General features: G+C 35.3%; 2 protein-coding genes across 4 annotated transcripts; both read left to right on the top strand.

Annotated features, from left to right (window-relative positions):
* Positions 1-631: 631 nt before the first annotated feature.
* On the top strand, positions 632-12,526 carry LOC140823776 (kinesin-like protein KIN-7D, mitochondrial). Of its 2 annotated transcripts, XM_073185283.1 has the most exons (25): positions 632-1,322; positions 1,453-1,550; positions 1,822-1,911; positions 2,176-2,228; positions 2,826-2,891; positions 3,021-3,074; positions 3,345-3,404; positions 3,856-3,934; positions 4,121-4,188; positions 5,116-5,172; positions 5,295-5,399; positions 5,666-5,770; positions 6,075-6,182; positions 6,272-6,403; positions 6,555-6,737; positions 7,148-7,372; positions 7,831-7,971; positions 8,726-8,845; positions 8,928-8,978; positions 9,268-9,315; positions 9,447-9,593; positions 9,948-10,745; positions 10,849-10,978; positions 11,180-11,293; positions 12,253-12,526. In XM_073185283.1, the coding sequence occupies exons 1-24, from the start codon at positions 982-984 to the stop codon at positions 11,260-11,262; spliced, it is 3,342 nt and encodes a 1,113-aa protein (XP_073041384.1). In that variant the 5' UTR covers positions 632-981; the 3' UTR covers positions 11,263-11,293; positions 12,253-12,526. The 2 variants fall into 2 exon arrangements, with proteins under 2 accessions (XP_073041384.1, XP_073041385.1); XM_073185284.1 differs by lacking the exon at positions 7,148-7,372.
* A 1,070-nt stretch (positions 12,527-13,596) lies between these two features.
* On the top strand, positions 13,597-15,404 carry LOC140823778 (mitochondrial import inner membrane translocase subunit TIM14-1-like). Of its 2 annotated transcripts, none has more exons than XM_073185285.1 (3): positions 13,597-13,762; positions 14,230-14,408; positions 14,988-15,404. In XM_073185285.1, exons 1-3 carry the CDS (start codon positions 13,760-13,762, stop codon positions 15,142-15,144), a joined length of 339 nt encoding a protein of 112 aa, XP_073041386.1. In that variant the 5' UTR covers positions 13,597-13,759; the 3' UTR covers positions 15,145-15,404. The 2 variants fall into 2 exon arrangements, with proteins under 2 accessions (XP_073041386.1, XP_073041387.1); XM_073185286.1 differs by lacking the exon at positions 13,597-13,762 and adding an exon at positions 13,810-13,986 and having other exon boundaries at positions 14,249-14,408.
* Positions 15,405-16,471: the final 1,067 nt, after the last annotated feature.

Raw genomic sequence — 16,471 nt, forward strand, 5'->3', positions numbered from 1 at the left:
CGCAACTTTAAATTTAAATTCGTGTTTCCTTTTCGATTCTATTCAATGTCATCATCCTTTTAGGTTTGGGTTAGTTAAAGAAAACTTCCCCCATCTTCCAACATCTCAATATGGTTAATTCCACTCTTTATCTCGATGAATTTTCAAATGATTATAAAATTAAGGTAAAAACTTGTGTGAGACGATTCAGCTCTCTTATTTGGGTCATCCATAAAAATGTATTACTTTTTATTCTAAGAGTATTACTTTTTATTGTGAATATCGGTAGGATTGACACGTGTCACAGATAAAAATTTGTAAAACTGTCTCACAATATACTTATTCTTTTGTTAAATATACAATACGAAGAGTCTAATACAAACGTAGAAATTAAATTCAAAACATTTTAAATAATAAGTTATCACATCAACTTCAAGAACAGTAAAAACAAAAACAACTTTGAAACATAAGTCACGAGACTCACAACTCATTTTTTTAAAAAATAATTTAAAATAAGGCCTGTCACCAACTATTGTATTTTCTTCAATTAATATAATATAATTAATTAAACAAGCAGCTACCATTTTAAATAAAATCTATTATATATTATATGAATAAACAAAAATCGAAAAATCTAGCCAGTACATGTCTTCTCGGTCTTCTACTCTCGTTAAGCTCTTTCTCTCTCTCACACACTCCATTCTGCTGCTCTTCGTTGTCTCGGAGAAGAAACCGCCATTTTCTCGCACACACATGTACACGTATGTATGTGTGTGTGTGAGTACATACAAACTCGACCGTATGTATCTATGATCGCTTCTCCACTGAGAAGCTTCTTTGTTACTATAATTCTGCTGGAAAAGGCAATCAATTGAAAATCGAGCAATGTTATTCACACCATGTGATCTCTGACACTACTCACGCTTCACCGATACACACGCAACGAATTTTGCTTGAAAGTGAATTGATTGGAGCATAAAATTGCAGCACTGAAGTCCAGAAATGGCGGCTTCGTCTTCCAGGGGGAGGAGCAGCTCACCGTTCCATCTTGTGAAGCCTTCGAGCTCGTACTCTTCGACTTCGTCTTCATCTTCGTTTGTGAACGGTCGCTTTATGCCGCGGTCTTGCTCTTCCTCCGCTACGTCATTTTATGGCGGCTCGGGTAACGGAGGCGGCGGCGCGTTTGGTTCCAGATCAATGACGCCTGGCGGAAACGGAAGGTACAGTAATCGATCCCCTGTTGGTTTTCCTGCAATGGACGAGCAGCTGATTGGGGAGCCGCTCGAGACGACATCGAGATCAGGGGATAGCATATTAGTTACTATACGATTTCGACCTTTGAGGTGAGTTTGGAAAATTGTAGATCTCACTGGATTTATTAGATTTCGAATTTCGCAAAATGGAGGAAGCTGCGGATGGTCTTTGGGAAAAATGGCGGGATTAATTCAGATTTCTTGCATTCTATGATGGCAGTGATAGAGAATACCAACGAGGTGATGAGATAGCGTGGTATGCCGACGGGGACAAAATTGTGCGGAATGAATATAATCCTACGACTGCCTATGGATTTGGTTGACCTCTTTGCCTCTTTCATGCTTGTTTCTGTTTTAATCGAGGAATATCTATACTTTCAACTAGCGTTCAATCTTCTTCCATGAGGTCAATTTAGATTTTGGCAATTTAACTATGAATACTTTGTGGGGAGTTGAAATAAATATACACTAACCAATGGTGTACCATGCTGCTAGAATCATGTATCAAGAGTTTTAGCATTAGGATTTTGGCGTCTTATTTACTTGGCTGGCGAATGTGACGTATCATTTGTTTGATTTGCTATAACAGATAGGGTATTTGGATCCGGCGCAAGCACCCAAGAAGTGTATGAAATAGCTGCTCGACCTGTTGTTAAGGCTGCAATGGAGGGTGTAAATGGTATGCTAAACTGGCTATTTTTACTTTTACATCATATATTTGTGATATGAACTGTTTCTGTTGTACTTACGGTCTACAATGAATAAATGTATAACCATGTTGTCAAGTGAAAGTGATCTTATCCACAATAGGCGCATGCTGGTGACATTTAGTGATAGATTAGATGTAATTCTAGAGTTTCACGTTGTTGACCTTTACAGCTTAGGTGGATGACATCGCAAGTCATGAGTTTCTGCAAACTAACATCGATTTGCTGTCATGCAGGAACAGTATTTGCTTATGGTGTTACAAGTAGTGGAAAGACACACACTATGCATGTAAGCCACATCCTCCATTGTGACGTATACTCATTCAGTTTCTGTTGCAACACAGTTTGGAGAACTTCAGGACCAATTTAATCACAAACTACTCACAGAAACGGCAGTTGGAAGGAAACTTGAATTTGAATTCACTAATTCACTTCCCTTTGTCATCATACTGTTAATTAATATACATTTCCTATTGGTGATGATGGTTCCTTTTTCTCATACGGAATGGCATCATGAAACCATACCCCACTTATAGACACTTAGCATATGACTTGTGATCGAATGGATTTATGCATGGCTGGAGTTCAAGTTTGGTGGTTACACAACGGATACTGGATAACATTGGTGAATACTATGAACTTATGGATTAGTATAGTGTGATTATGGTTGTCTCTGGGACATCAAACTCCCAAAACAAAAAATTTCACTGTGGCCGTGCAGATGAGATGTTCATATACTTTCATATTTTTACGACGATGACAAATACTGAAATTCGTTTTTTTTTTCATTTGCTTGTTCCCTTGGCGCTCTCTATTGAGACTGTAACTTTCATATACCACAATGATGGTCATTGAGTTTATGGTTCTGCAACACTTGTCTTATTAGGGAGATCAAAATTCTCCTGGAATCATACCATTGGCCATAAAAGATGTCTTCAGCATTATTCAGGATGTAAGTTCAGTTGAATCTTTATTATTTTCCTACTTCGATGATATTAGTTGCACCTTAACGCACCAGTATGCGTAATATTGTGTTCATCAATCTATATAATGTATTGATGATTGATCAATTGTCCTTCAGACTCCAGGTCGTGAATTTTTACTTCGTGTATCATATCTAGAGATCTACAATGAGGTTAGTATTGGAACATGTAACAGTACCCTTTCCAACGCAAAATTTCTAGCATTCGGACTTATTATATGAATTCATGCAACGAAGATCATTATTAGCACCTTTTCCCTGACCCTATCGGTTAATATTGTTGCAGTTTATCTTTCCTTCTTTGTTAAATACCCCTTACAACTCTTGGAATAGCATCTACGACTTAGTATCCTCTAGTATAGAAGTATTATCGTATATCTGAAGCCTGACGAACTATGCTTTTTCTCATCTCACTGTTTTCAGGTGATCAATGACTTGTTGGACCCAATTGGACAAAATTTACGTGTTAGAGAAGATGCACAGGTATTTAGATACCAAATTTCTTCAGCTTTTATGTTACTATTACATGCATCCTTTGTGTATTTGCTAATTGAAACTATTTTGGGATATTCCTCTTCAAATGATGATGGATGATGTTTTGGGTATTTCCATATTTGGTTTTACTCAACCGCCTTTCTATACACCAACTTCATATTCAGAATATGATATCCGGTGAATCTAATAATAAATCTTCCATAAAAAATCAAGCTGGTTTATCATGTGAGTTTAAGTAGCATTGCTTATACACATTCGAGGCAATTACTTTTATGATATATTTAACTTTCTAGCTCGTGCTGATACGTCGGATCAGTTAGGTTTTTAAGCTCATACTCGTCGGATTTATATTTTTCTAATAGTCAATGACATTGTTAGTCTGCTCTTAATTGCTCTACACATTATTTTCATTTGACTCTCCATTGATTCATGTGCTCAGGGAACTTATGTCGAAGGGATAAAAGAAGAAGTTGTTCTATCCCCTGGACATGCACTTTCATTTATTGCTGCTGGAGAAGGTAACTGCCATCCATTTTCTTTTCTGTTTTTGCATGTAGGCCCTAGGTATAGGGTTGTTTTAATCATTTAATTATTGTGCTTTAATTTAATTGTCTGAGTTTTCCCTTTTACTTTTGCGTGCTTAATATATGCGTCGAGTTTGTTAATAATCTTTCTTTAACTTCAACTTTCTAATTCAATGGCAGAGCATCGACATGTTGGATCAAACAATTTTAACTTATTCAGCAGCCGTAGTCATACCATTTTTACATTGGTACGCGTGTATATTTAGTACATTTTTTAGTTGAGACCCACTCGACCTCCTTTTAAGTGAATCGACCCTGTTTTGTTTCTCTTACTCCCAGTGAAAAAGTCAGTATTCCTTTGAGAAGTGTTATTTACACTATACTCACCTATAACAATGCTGCAGTTTTATTTTTCGCATCATCCTTTCATAGTTATTCTTATTCCTAACAGTGTTATCTCGATACCTTATTTATATAATTTTTTTTTCATTTTCACAATAATATCTCATTTAAAGCAAAGTTATCAATATCCTACAAAAATAGAAAAAAAGAGCACAAGACAAAGTCAATATTTTATAAGGTGAAGGGGTGGTGGTACAATTCAACTCTCTACGAGATATGACAAGTTTGTTTCAATATATACCATTGTCTTGTAAATTAATTTGATGACCGTATTCATGCATTATACTTAATGAAATGAGAGGAATAGTTTGGAACTGACATGTTTTGTTGGAAAATGCTTTGAAAGCTAAAGGTAGATTTGCATATAGTAAAGTGCTCATGTTCTTGTTTATGAATGGAAACGATGTGGTGTCTTCCTAGTCCTCTTTCAATTGAAGTAATGAAGGTGGACAGTTCGCTGAACCGATAGGAGTTGTCAGCATTAATATTGCATCGGGCCATCGGCAACACCTGAAGTAGGAACTATGTTTTTAGTCTATTGTATCATTTATGAAGTTGTGGCATTTCCCCAAGCAGTTTTCTTCATAATGCGTTTATATCATCTGTCTGCCCCTTTCTTTATCTACCAACAATAACATGTTATCTCTCGTGTTCTGTTGCCTAGGGCATTGTTGCCCCTCTTTCATTTTCTGTCGTTATTACCTCTACACTTTAATTTCTTATTCTTTATTCTGTGTTACATCCTCAGTGTCAATCATTTCTTTTGGTTACAGATGATCGAGAGTAGTGTACATGGGGATGAATATGATGGAGTAATTTTCTCACAATTGGTATGCTTACCTGAATACTTTTGATTGGGAAATACTTGCAATTATAATCGATCATCAATGATAATTGTAAACTTTTGCACATTACCACAATAAAATTCACAGTCTTCTGCTTCTGTGTTCAGAACTTGATTGATTTGGCGGGTTCAGAAAGCTCTAAATCTGAAACAACCGGGCTAAGGAGAAAGGAGGGATCATACATTAATAAAAGTCTTCTAACTCTTGGAACAGTGCGTAGTAGATTTCTGTTTGGTTACTTCCTTTACTTTGTTGTTTATTCATCCCACGTCCTTTTCTTTATTTGATGCTTAGTCTTTTTCTTTATTCAAGTTTATGGCCTTGCTTGTACAATCATCTGAAAGGCTGAAACAAATCCAGTCAGACCAACACTCTATTAACCATTGGACTGAGCACGAAATTTCTTTTGTGGATTTTGTATCATCCTAAGTAATTCTTTTTCTTGATTCTTTTTCCTGATATTGTATGTGATGTGAAGGTCATTGGAAAACTAAGTGAAGGGAAGTCGTCACATGTTCCTTACCGGGATTCAAAGCTTACCCGCCTTCTACAATCTTCACTAAGTGGCCATGGACATGTTTCGGTGAGCGTGAAAAAACCTACTTTCGGATGAAAAGCTTATTTTTCGAAAACCAAAAATATATATTAAAAATAAAATGGTTTGAATGCATACGAGGATCATCTGGTTAAAACTTCTAAAAATTTTGTTTTCCTTTACAGCACACTTTTTTGTTATTTGACATTCATTTTCTGTTCTTGTTCCCACTTCCCTATAATTTCTTTCTGTCCATTAGGTGTAGTTCGCAATCCCATGAGTGAATATCGTTGTTAGAAAATATATATATCTGAATGATATTCCCTGATATATATGGTGTTTGTTTCTTCAGCTTATATGTACAGTAACTCCTGCATCAAGTAATATGGAGGAAACCCACAATACATTAAAATTTGCTAGCAGGGCAAAACGTGTCGAAATCTATGCGGCACAAAATAAGGTGTGTCAATCTATTTAATCTGTAGAGTTCATAGTTTGATTCTTGTTTCGTTGTAGACTCAAATGGTTGTGTTTATTTCAATGTCTCAGATAATTGATGAAAAATCTTTGATTAAGAAATATCAACGAGAAATTTCTTCTCTCAAGGAAGAACTAGATCAACTAAAGAGGGGAGTTGTTGCAGTTGTCAACCATGAAGAAGTTTTGACCTTAAGACAGCGGGTATGTATGTGTCCTTTGGTATCTTGATAAAGACGGGGAAATTGGAGATCATGGTACAGAGAACTAATATAGTTTTTGAGATCTGCTTGAAATTTGAAATACCATTTGGATAGACAGGGGCTTATTACCACAACCATTGTTTATTATATAGTTGGAAGAAGGGCAAGTAAAAATGCAATCAAGATTGGAGGAGGAAGAAGAAGCCAAGGCTGCTCTATTGAGCAGGATTCAAAGGCTGACCAAGTTAATTCTTGTTTCCTCAAAAAATAATATACCAGGATATACGAGTGACATGCCTTCTCACCAGAGGAGTCATTCTACTTCCGAGGATGATGTGAGTTGCTAACTAGCTATATTATATGGCAGGTTTAGCTATTTATTCTCCCATTTGCGTCAAATGTAGTCTTTTTATATAATCTGGACTTTGACGGTTTGACGTATCTTTGCAAAGTTCAAATCCAGATAATTGTTTCATTACCTTGAATGTGCTTCAAAGTAATGGGTTCGGATTGATTCTATTCTTATCTAACTGAATTTTTAACGGATAATTTTGAAAGGACGAGCTTTAATTTATCTACTGTTGTTCATTGTCTCTAGGTCTTCCTGAATTGATTGTGTTAAATCTTTGTACGCCATTTATTCTCTGTGGCACTCAAGTACGAAACTTGTTGTATCTGTTACCACAAGTAGACAAAAAGCAACTTCCTTTTTTGTTCACTGTCTTACTGTTGTTTTGTCGAGCAGAAGTTGGATGTTATTCAGAATGGATCTTTAATGATTGATGGCGAGAATAAAAAGAGTCCCTTATCCTCTGATTTAGCTTTACCATCAGACATTAATGAATCTAAACATAGAAGAGCATCCAGCAAATGGAATGATGATATATCCCAAGCTGGCAGTACAATATCCAAAACAACTCTCGCGGGTGAACTTGTCAGTGGTTCTTCCTGCGTGTCAAAGCTGCCTATAGTATGTTGCAACTTCTTCTCCACAAAAAAATTATATTTTTATCGAAATATTAGTTAGACTTAAATGTGAACCATTCTCATTTGCACCAGAAAGTTGTAGAGCAGATGTAGTATTTGATTTTCATAATTATCTTTTTCATGCATTCTCCATCAAACTTCATATATGGTTTTCTTTGGCATCTATATGTGTGGATAAATGTGTACCATTACACTTAAATTAGCTGTCAAGCACAAATTAGTCTTCTTTATACTTCGTCCTCTGATCTTTTATCATACTGAAGCTGTTAATGTTATTTATCTGCATTATTTTTTTTAAGGATCTTTTGTTTTCTGTTGAAACCGATTACTTTTGGTTCTGACATCTAAGTGTTGTCTTTAAATCGAGTTCGTTTTCTGGTCTTTAACAACTCTTTATTGAGATGGATCTCGATCGCTGTTTATGTTATGTGTTGCTTGCAGGATAGGGTGATGATGTTGGATCAAATTGATCTCCTAGTGGAGCAAGTTAAGATGCTTGCTGGGGAGATTGCATTTGGCTCCAGTACCCTAAAACGTCTGCTGGAGCAGTCTGTGAATGATCCAGAAGGGTCAAAAACTCAGGTACTCTACCGTCCCCTTTTTGAAAATTTGTGGTAATTCCTAGGTCACAAGGACATATGTTCTAGCTTTTTCAATTTTTTTTAATATTTATTTATGACCTCCCTGTCCCGAATATCAAATGGTAAAATCTATTATGCACATTAGCCTCTTTCTCTATGACACCAATGTCTAATTATGTTCCCTGCTCTTTGTGGATGCGATTCATGAATCTCTCTCTCTTTTCTATATTTTTACCCATTGCTATTATATTATACTTGAGTTGACTTTTGACAGGAACATGTCTGATTGTTTTCTCATCCATTATGCTTCTGCATAGCATTTTTACGGAGACCAATATCCTGCATTCTTCATCCAATTGTCAAACATCAGTTTGTAGTTTTTATTACTCCCATGTCTTTAATATATTAAACAAGTTATAATACTTTTCCGTATAAATCTGCTACATTACATCTTTTCATCTTCTCAACTAAAGTTTTGTTTGATCTCAAGTACTTAAATATTGGGATAATGTAGGGGACACACACAAAAAGATAACATTTAAACTACCTCTCAAGCTGTGCTTTTCTATAAAAAAACTTGAGTTTGTGTGGATTACTATGAGAAGTAGTTCTGTTTGGAAAATCAAACAATGGTGTAAGTCTGCGCTTATATGATTGTTGAGTTCTCATTGTTATGTATTATGAGCCACATAAATTCTTGGTAAGGTCATGTGGTGATTTGAAGTCACTTCAATGTTTTGTATTTTGATGAACAGATTCAGAACCTGGAGCATGAAATCCAAGAAAAACAAAAGCGGATGCAGGTTTTAGAGCAGAGAATAGTTGAGAGTGGGGAAGCTTCAGTTGCAAATGCATCTATGGTTGAAATGCAGCAGGTCATTTTATTTACTTTCTAAGAAACGCGTGCTACTATTTTATTATTAACTTATGGGAAAAAGGTATTCCTTTTTGTAACAGGCGATCATGAAATTGATGGCTCAGAGCGGCGAGAAGGGGTTTGAGCTAGAGGTTTCTCTCTGGTTTTCCGCCTCTTCATTATTTTCATTGCTTGCGGCTTGTTTCATGAATCTGCTATATCATACTTCCTTTGACCTAATTAAATGCTCCCACCTCCAACTCCCACCGAGTGATTATTTATGAGGTTAAATAAGTGAAATTTTGAATAACAAATGTAGACATTCTAAACAGGATAAAGGGAGAAGTATATCTTATCTTTGTTAGAAATTATTATTATTCCTATTTACATATTCACATAAACGGATTTGATTTTGTTAATCCCTGTAATTTTATAATGCAGCTTAAGTCTGCGGACAACCGTATACTACAAGAACAGCTGCAAAACAAGGTTATTTAAATCCTCGAAGATATTTTGAAGGATAATGTTAACTTATGTTTGTACAATATGTGAGCAGCTATCTATCTACATTTGATTAGTTCGCGTTTTATTTAAGGCAGTTGATTCTTTTGTTATTTCAGTGTGTTGAAATCAAGGAGCTGCTTGAGACAATTGCCCACCTGGAGCAGCAACTAGCGTCCGTTAGTAGTGACAAGGTGCCATCATCTTCTGAACAGTGTGTGTCTGATGAATTTCCTGATGAGTTGAGAAAGAAAATGCAATCTCAGGTACAATTTTCAACTTCTGGTTATTATACTGATGCTGTTGTGTTGTTCATCTTGGGTTTTGTTATTAGTTTGTCATGACCAATTCAGTTGGTAAATCTATGATTGTACTTTTTAAATTGATCGGACCACTGTTTGGTTGCCCGAGATGCGAGTGACCAAAACTTTTTTTAACTTTTTTTTGAAACTAAATCCTAATTATACATCTATATAAATATGTAGGTATATAACCTGATGATATAAGGACGCATGATTTGATTCCTTTATATGGATATCATTAATTTCCATGTAAAATTAAATTTATGAGAAGGGTTTGTTTTGGGTATTTTAAGTCGACGTTGTTTTTGATCTGCGCAGGAAATTGAAAATGAGAAATTAAAACTCGAACATGTACTGATTCTAGAGGAGAATAGTGGATTACGAGTGCAAAATCTGAAACTTTCGGAGGAAGCATCTTATGCCAAAGAATTAGCAGCTGCTGCTGCAGTTGAGCTAAAGAATTTAGCTGGTGAAGTTACTAGGATGTCATTACACAACGCCAAACTAGAAAAAGATTTACAAGCTGCTCGTGAGTTCAACTCCAGAGGTGGTAACCGCAAGCATGTTGATGTCCAGAGGACCAGTCGCCGTGGTCGACTTTCTGACAGAACAAGTGAAGTTTCTTCAACTGTTACCGGTGATTTTGAATCTTGGAATCTTGATCTGGATGATTTGAAAATGGAGTTGCAAGCAAGGAAACAACGGGAGGCTGCTCTTGAGGCTGCCATGTCCGAGAAAGAAATTTTGATAGATGAGTACATGAGCAAGATTGAAGAGGCAAAGAAGAGGGAGGCTTACCTTGAAAATGATCTGGCAAATATGTGGGTTCTAGTTGCTCAGTTAAAAAAAGAGGGAAATACGAAGCAAGAGCTTAAGATTACTCATCCACAGAATGAGAGTACAGATCGAATTAGTGAACCAAAAGCTGCTGATGTTGAGTGGAGAGATCAATTATTGGAAGATAAACATGATGAGGATACAGATCGAATTAGAGAACCAAAAGCTGCCGATCTTGAGTGGAGGGATCAAATTCTGGAAGATAGAAATGCTCGGGATGTTTCAATGTCAGCTTCAACTGCTGCTACCAAAGATGAGCCTCTTGTGGTTCGCCTGAAAGTAAATATTTCCCTACTTTTTTGAATATGTGGTTTTATGTTACATGGATTCCCTGCTCCATTATCTATTTGAAACCTGACTATGTTTCCCGGAATTCTTTCAGGCCCGAATGCAGGAGATAAAGGAGAATCAACTAAGGTACACTGAAAATGGAGATGGAAATTCTCATGTATGTAGAATTTGTTTCGAAACACCTGCCGCTGCAATGCTTCTTCCTTGCCATCATTTTTGCTGTAAGCTTACTGATTTATCCTTCTGAATTTATGCTTGAAGTTTGATGAAAGGGCAGATGAGGCAGTTTTACATGTTACATATAAAATTGAAATCATACAAGGGAGGTTGATTGGACTTGTTCGCTTCGGATTTTCTGCCCCTCCTAACGCTCATGATTAGAGCAGCTTACTTACATTTTCATGTTTAATGTTTTATTGCAGTATGTGAATCTTGCTCTCTTGCATGCTCTGAATGTCCAATTTGCCGAACGAGGATTGTAGATAGGATTTTTGCTTTCACCTGACATTTCAAAGTGACAACCCTTGAAAGAAAAGGTAAACATTAAATTTTCTAGATCAAATAATTTCATATCTTGCAATAGAAGCATTTTGGGGTTTTTGAAGCATAACAAAATTTGGCACAGATTCTCAGAATATAGCAAAATCCAACAATTAACAAACTATAATGTTTCACCCATTCATTCAGCGGATTTATTAGAATCTGTCGGATAAACCGGAAAACTCTCATTTTATTAACGTTCCTGCACTTTTTTTGGGGGGTTGAATTTAACGGTTTTTTTTCCTGAAAAATAATATATTATTCAGAATCTGCCGGTAGATTCTGACCGTGGTATGAAAAAAAAGGGTTATAGAGCTAGTGAACCGGTTCACCACTGAGCAATTATTATAGTGGGCACTTGGCAGAAGTTATGTAGGCAATCCAACTATCTCAATAATTTCGTCTACGGGCTGGCCCCAAATTTCATTCCTTTTTTCCCCCTGGAAAACATTTGCTTCCATTTCACCTATAAATAACCTCCTTCACAAAATAATAATAAAACTGTATTTAATTTTTATCACTGTGACTGAACACCTATTTGGGCCATGAGAGGTGGAAATGACTAAAATTGATTATGTACAAATAATTTAATGACTAGTTTTCGTACTCAAGTAGATAAAAGAGCGAAAACATCACAGCTCTATACTTGTAGCTTGTTTCAAAACTGCAATTGTTTTTTCCCCACAATTTTTTCATATTTATATCTTCTACGACGTTAGGAGGCATATCTCTTGTTATTTCGTTTTGATATTAGCGGCATACCGCATATGTATACACTGCCAACATGTTTGGCGCCCCATAAACTGGCTGTGTAATGTATCATATATATCAGCCTGTGTGAGATAACAAACCTGTAGGTGTTGTATAAGATCTGCGTTGGAAGAAAGAAAAATTGATTAAAGAAACCACAAGTGGTGATGCCAATCATAATTCCTTCTCTTCCTTTGTCTTGCAGGGAATCGGCCATTGTTTATATTGTACGTAATTCATTGGATCGAATACACCTCTCGTGCTTATCTTTTTGTCTCCTTTCCCTCAAAAAAAGATTCTGCTATATATACCATTGCCTTACAAAGGGGTTAGGAAGCTAAATAGTGCTCTTAACCTTATGTAAAAATCACTTGATATAAATCTTCCTATGCCTGCGAGGAAAAGAAGGTGGATGATGTTCAATCCAGCTACAATTTCTGTTATCTTGTTGGTTCTATAGTATAATAAGTTGTAAATCCATAAGATTTTCTTTATTTCCTTCTATTATCTTGGAAATTATATTTTAGCGCTGTGTTTACTGCTTATGGACTGAAAGAAATTATTAGAGAAGAATTTCCAATCACTGGCCTAAGTCAATTAAATTATCTCGGGACGATACGCTAACCTGTTCCATTTGTACTATGTTTTCTTGCAATATCTTATTTAGTGTGATTGTATAGCATGAAAATTTTCGGTTGAACGTCAACTTTGGGAGAAATTAAAGGAAATGGAAGAATGGTGAGAACAAATGTGGAGAATTTCTGGAATTTTCATTTCTAAACTAACTGGGTTACAAGAAGAACAAATATGTATACATTTCGTGTTTACTAGCAGACTGCGACTGCTCAACATTTCTTCACAGAAATAGATGAAATAAATGTGGGGAAGATGAAATTTCTTATAAGTAAAAAATTATTTTATTGAACATGGTTTTTGGGTTTCTTTAGCGAGAAAAAAGATCTTTTATTATTGGTTTAAAAAATTAAAGTAAAAAACCAGAAGTAATAATTTTCAGTTATAATAATTTTAAACTATTTTTTGAGAATAGCTTTCTCGTCAAATCAAAACACCAAAATGTCTTTTTTAAGTAGGATCGGCTAGGATAGATAGATCAACTGATTGTCAAATTGGACGTGCATACCAAATTATGAAGGCATAGGTTGCAGTGTTACACTCAAATAAAAATTAATAATAACTAGCATTTATTTCTCAGACTTCTCAAGTTTAATTTCTTTTTAAATTTATTTATTGCATTTTTAAGTAAAAAAATTAGTTATCATTTTTAAGTTCTTATTTACTCCGCGTTTACATTCTTCTATAGTTTTCTAGGCTACATTTTGTAGGGTTGATAAAAGTTTGAATTGTTTAATAATCCAACTCTGAAATTTTTGTGTTACAATTTTGTGTATTGATTATTTATTATACTATAAATAAAATAATTAATTATTTATCACAAATTATGACTAAAAAATACAATATTATTCTTTATATATTTTTTAATTTATACTTGTTATTTTCCCACTCAGCCGTTCATTTTCTAGACGGAACGAGATTGAGAATTTTTTTTAAAAAAAAAAAATTTAATCACAAACCCCAATTCTGGAAGAGCGAAGAAAAGTGTCCGATACTGTTATATATATAGAAGGATTATCGAGAAAATTCGCGAGGCCAATTATCGTTTATCGGATCCTTAAGTTGTACTGAAACCAATAATGGTGAGTGCCCTGCACCCCTTTCTTTCATCGTACGTTGCACTGTGTGAATTGTTTTTCAGTGCTCGTTGATTTGTTTTCGTATTTTTCTTAATTACTAAAGTTGGCGACTTGACGATTGCCGGTTACCGATGCTTTTACCAGAGAAGGCAACCAAAGGCCCTAAAATTATGAACTCAGTATCTTTTGCCTTTTTTTCGGATGTTATGATCAGATGATTAAGCTAGGTATACGTGAAGCAATTTGAACTGAAGTGGATTGTTTTCATCTCTGGTTTATTAAAACCCAAACAAAAAAAAAGAGATTTTTTTTTGTGTGGTCGGGTGGTTGCCTGGTCCGACTTTTAGAACACTGATAATGATCTCATTCATCGCTAATTGCTCCTTTTAGTGATTGTTGCTTCCTGAGTTATTTGCTGATGATTTGTTTATTCCTATTGTTGGGAAATTCAAATATGAAATTTGCAACAGACCACGCCTTTGATTGCAGGACTTGCAATTGCTGCTGCTGCTTATGCTGGTAGATATGGCATTCAGGCCTGGCAGGCATTTAAAGCAAGACCACCTAACGCTAGACTTCGTAAATTTTATGAAGGTGGTTTCCAGCCTAAAATGACTAGGAGGGAGGCTGCTCTAATTCTTGGTGTTAGGTGAGTTCAAACCACCTTCTTTACGCAACATATGTTAATGGTATTGTTAATCGTACGTTGTTTGATTCTTTTTTCTATGTTTCCTTTCTACGGGGCAGATTATATTACTGTTTGTAGTCACAAAATATTGGTTTTATTGAAATTCTTATAATTATTAAAAAATTATAAAGTGCACAAGCATGCGTGCATGTGTGCAAAGTGCAGAGAGAAATGAGTTTGAATCACTTTAATCCAAGTGCGGGACTGGAAATTTTTTATCTAGGGTTCATGTGGCCTTAGCCAATTCACGTATAACAAGATTTACATCTAGGATTGTATGCATAAACGCAAATTTTGAAATTTCAGCACAAGTTGACCGAATAGTGGATACTTGGTTATCGAGAAATCTGTAAAAGGCAATGGCATTTGAATCTTTTGACCATGGATACTTGAATGTTTTTGGCATGTTTTAGATTTGCTTCGTTGATATGAAACTGCTACATTCTGTTAGTATAGCCCCATCCAAATTTCTTGAAACTTGGAAATTATGTTTTGTTTATGATCTGTCATTGTATCAAATGATTGGATTACCTTGATCAGGGAAAGCACCCCGCCCGATAAGATAAAGGAAGCACACAGGCGAGTGATGGTAGCAAACCATCCTGATGCAGGTGGTAGCCATTACCTTGCTTCTAAAATAAACGAAGCTAAAGACGTACTACTCGGGAAGGCAAAAAACAGTGATTCCGCGTTTTAACTCTGCTATTGATTTGGTGAACTTTGGACAGCTAAAAATGAGCATATGAGACAACCGCCCAAAACCAAGAAATCTCCTCTGGATAAACCATTCATATTTTTCCTCCTTCACGTAAATAATCAATCGTGTAAGCTTTTGGGCCCTTACTCTGTAATTCCTCGCCATGTTGTAAATATAGATTATTTTGGAAAATAACTTCGTTTTTTTACTTGACATCGTCATTTAATGTGACTGCTGATATAATTAACGTATGTTTGCTATTTTTTTGCAAGTTAATTGAGACACGAATCGTCCATATTTAACAAATAGGCCCACACTTATTACAAGATATAAGGTAGTGGCGATCTTCAAAATTGTGGAAGGGGCTATTGAGCGTGACTGGGGGAGCAGAAGCATCGGTTTTTAGAAAAATCATATACTATTTTTTAAATTTTTTTGTTTTTATTTATTTATTGAGTAGGTCTCTTGTGCGACGGTCTCACAAATCTTTATCTGTGAGATGAGTCAGTCTTACCGATATTCGCAATAAAAAGTAATACTTTTAACATAAAAAGTAATATTTTTTTCATTGATGACTCAAATAAGATATCCGTCTAACAAAATACAATCCGTGATATCGTTTTATACAAGTTTTTGTTCAATGTATTTAAGATTCAACTCCAAATTCAATGACCTCGAACCTACTAAAATTCATCAAGTTCTTCGTTTGCGCGTCCCAACCATATACAAAAGAGGAAAGTTTTTTTAAAAAGGAAAAGTAAGAAATAATGAAAATACATGGAGGGTAATCTGCCATTTTCATGTGGGGTGATGAAAATAGTTTTGATTTCAGGAAAAATACCTTTTTTTTTATCATTGGTGCATAGAAAGAAAAGAATGAGTTCAATGTTACTAATACGTCTGACTAAATATAAATGATAACAAATGACAATGTCGTAAGTTAAGGAGTACACTAAAAGTGAGACGTCGTCTGAATTGTTTTTCTATCAAAAAGATTTAAAACAAGAAAAAGTTATTTACTTGATAAACATACATAACGTCTCAACTCATCAATATATCAAGAAATATTGCTTCCCCCACTACAAGAAAAACGCTAAATGACAACGGATAAACAACTCATCAATATATCAAGAAATATTGCTTCCCCCACTACAAGAAAAACGCTAAATGACAACGGATTTTATCCGTTGTCTTTTAGGGTGAAAAACTGATGTTGTAAGCAGTGTTGTTAAAAGTCAGGACAACAACAACGGTGAAAAACCGTTGTCGTAGACATCAAAGACGACGGTGAAAAACTGTTGTCGTAGGTCTTGTAAAACCGTTGTTA

Source organism: Primulina eburnea, chromosome 2 (genome assembly GCF_022965805.1).
Source record: "Primulina eburnea isolate SZY01 chromosome 2, ASM2296580v1, whole genome shotgun sequence".
Classification (NCBI taxonomy): domain Eukaryota; kingdom Viridiplantae; phylum Streptophyta; class Magnoliopsida; order Lamiales; family Gesneriaceae; genus Primulina; species Primulina eburnea.

What these genes read in the sequence shown, in the direction of transcription:
- LOC140823776 (XM_073185283.1), top strand. Translation starts at nt 982, where the DNA reads ATGGCGGCTTCGTCTTCCAGGGGGAGGAGCAGCTCACCGTTCCATCTT. An exon ending in ATTTATTGCTGCTGGAGAAG is followed by an intron (nt 3,935 to 4,120) that starts GTAACTGCCATC and finishes ATTCAATGGCAG; the next exon opens with AGCATCGACATGTTGGATCA. An exon ending in GTGGCCATGGACATGTTTCG is followed by an intron (nt 5,771 to 6,074) that starts GTGAGCGTGAAA and finishes TTGTTTCTTCAG; the next exon opens with CTTATATGTACAGTAACTCC.
- LOC140823778 (XM_073185285.1), top strand. An exon ending in GCTCTAATTCTTGGTGTTAG is followed by an intron (nt 14,409 to 14,987) that starts GTGAGTTCAAAC and finishes TACCTTGATCAG; the next exon opens with GGAAAGCACCCCGCCCGATA.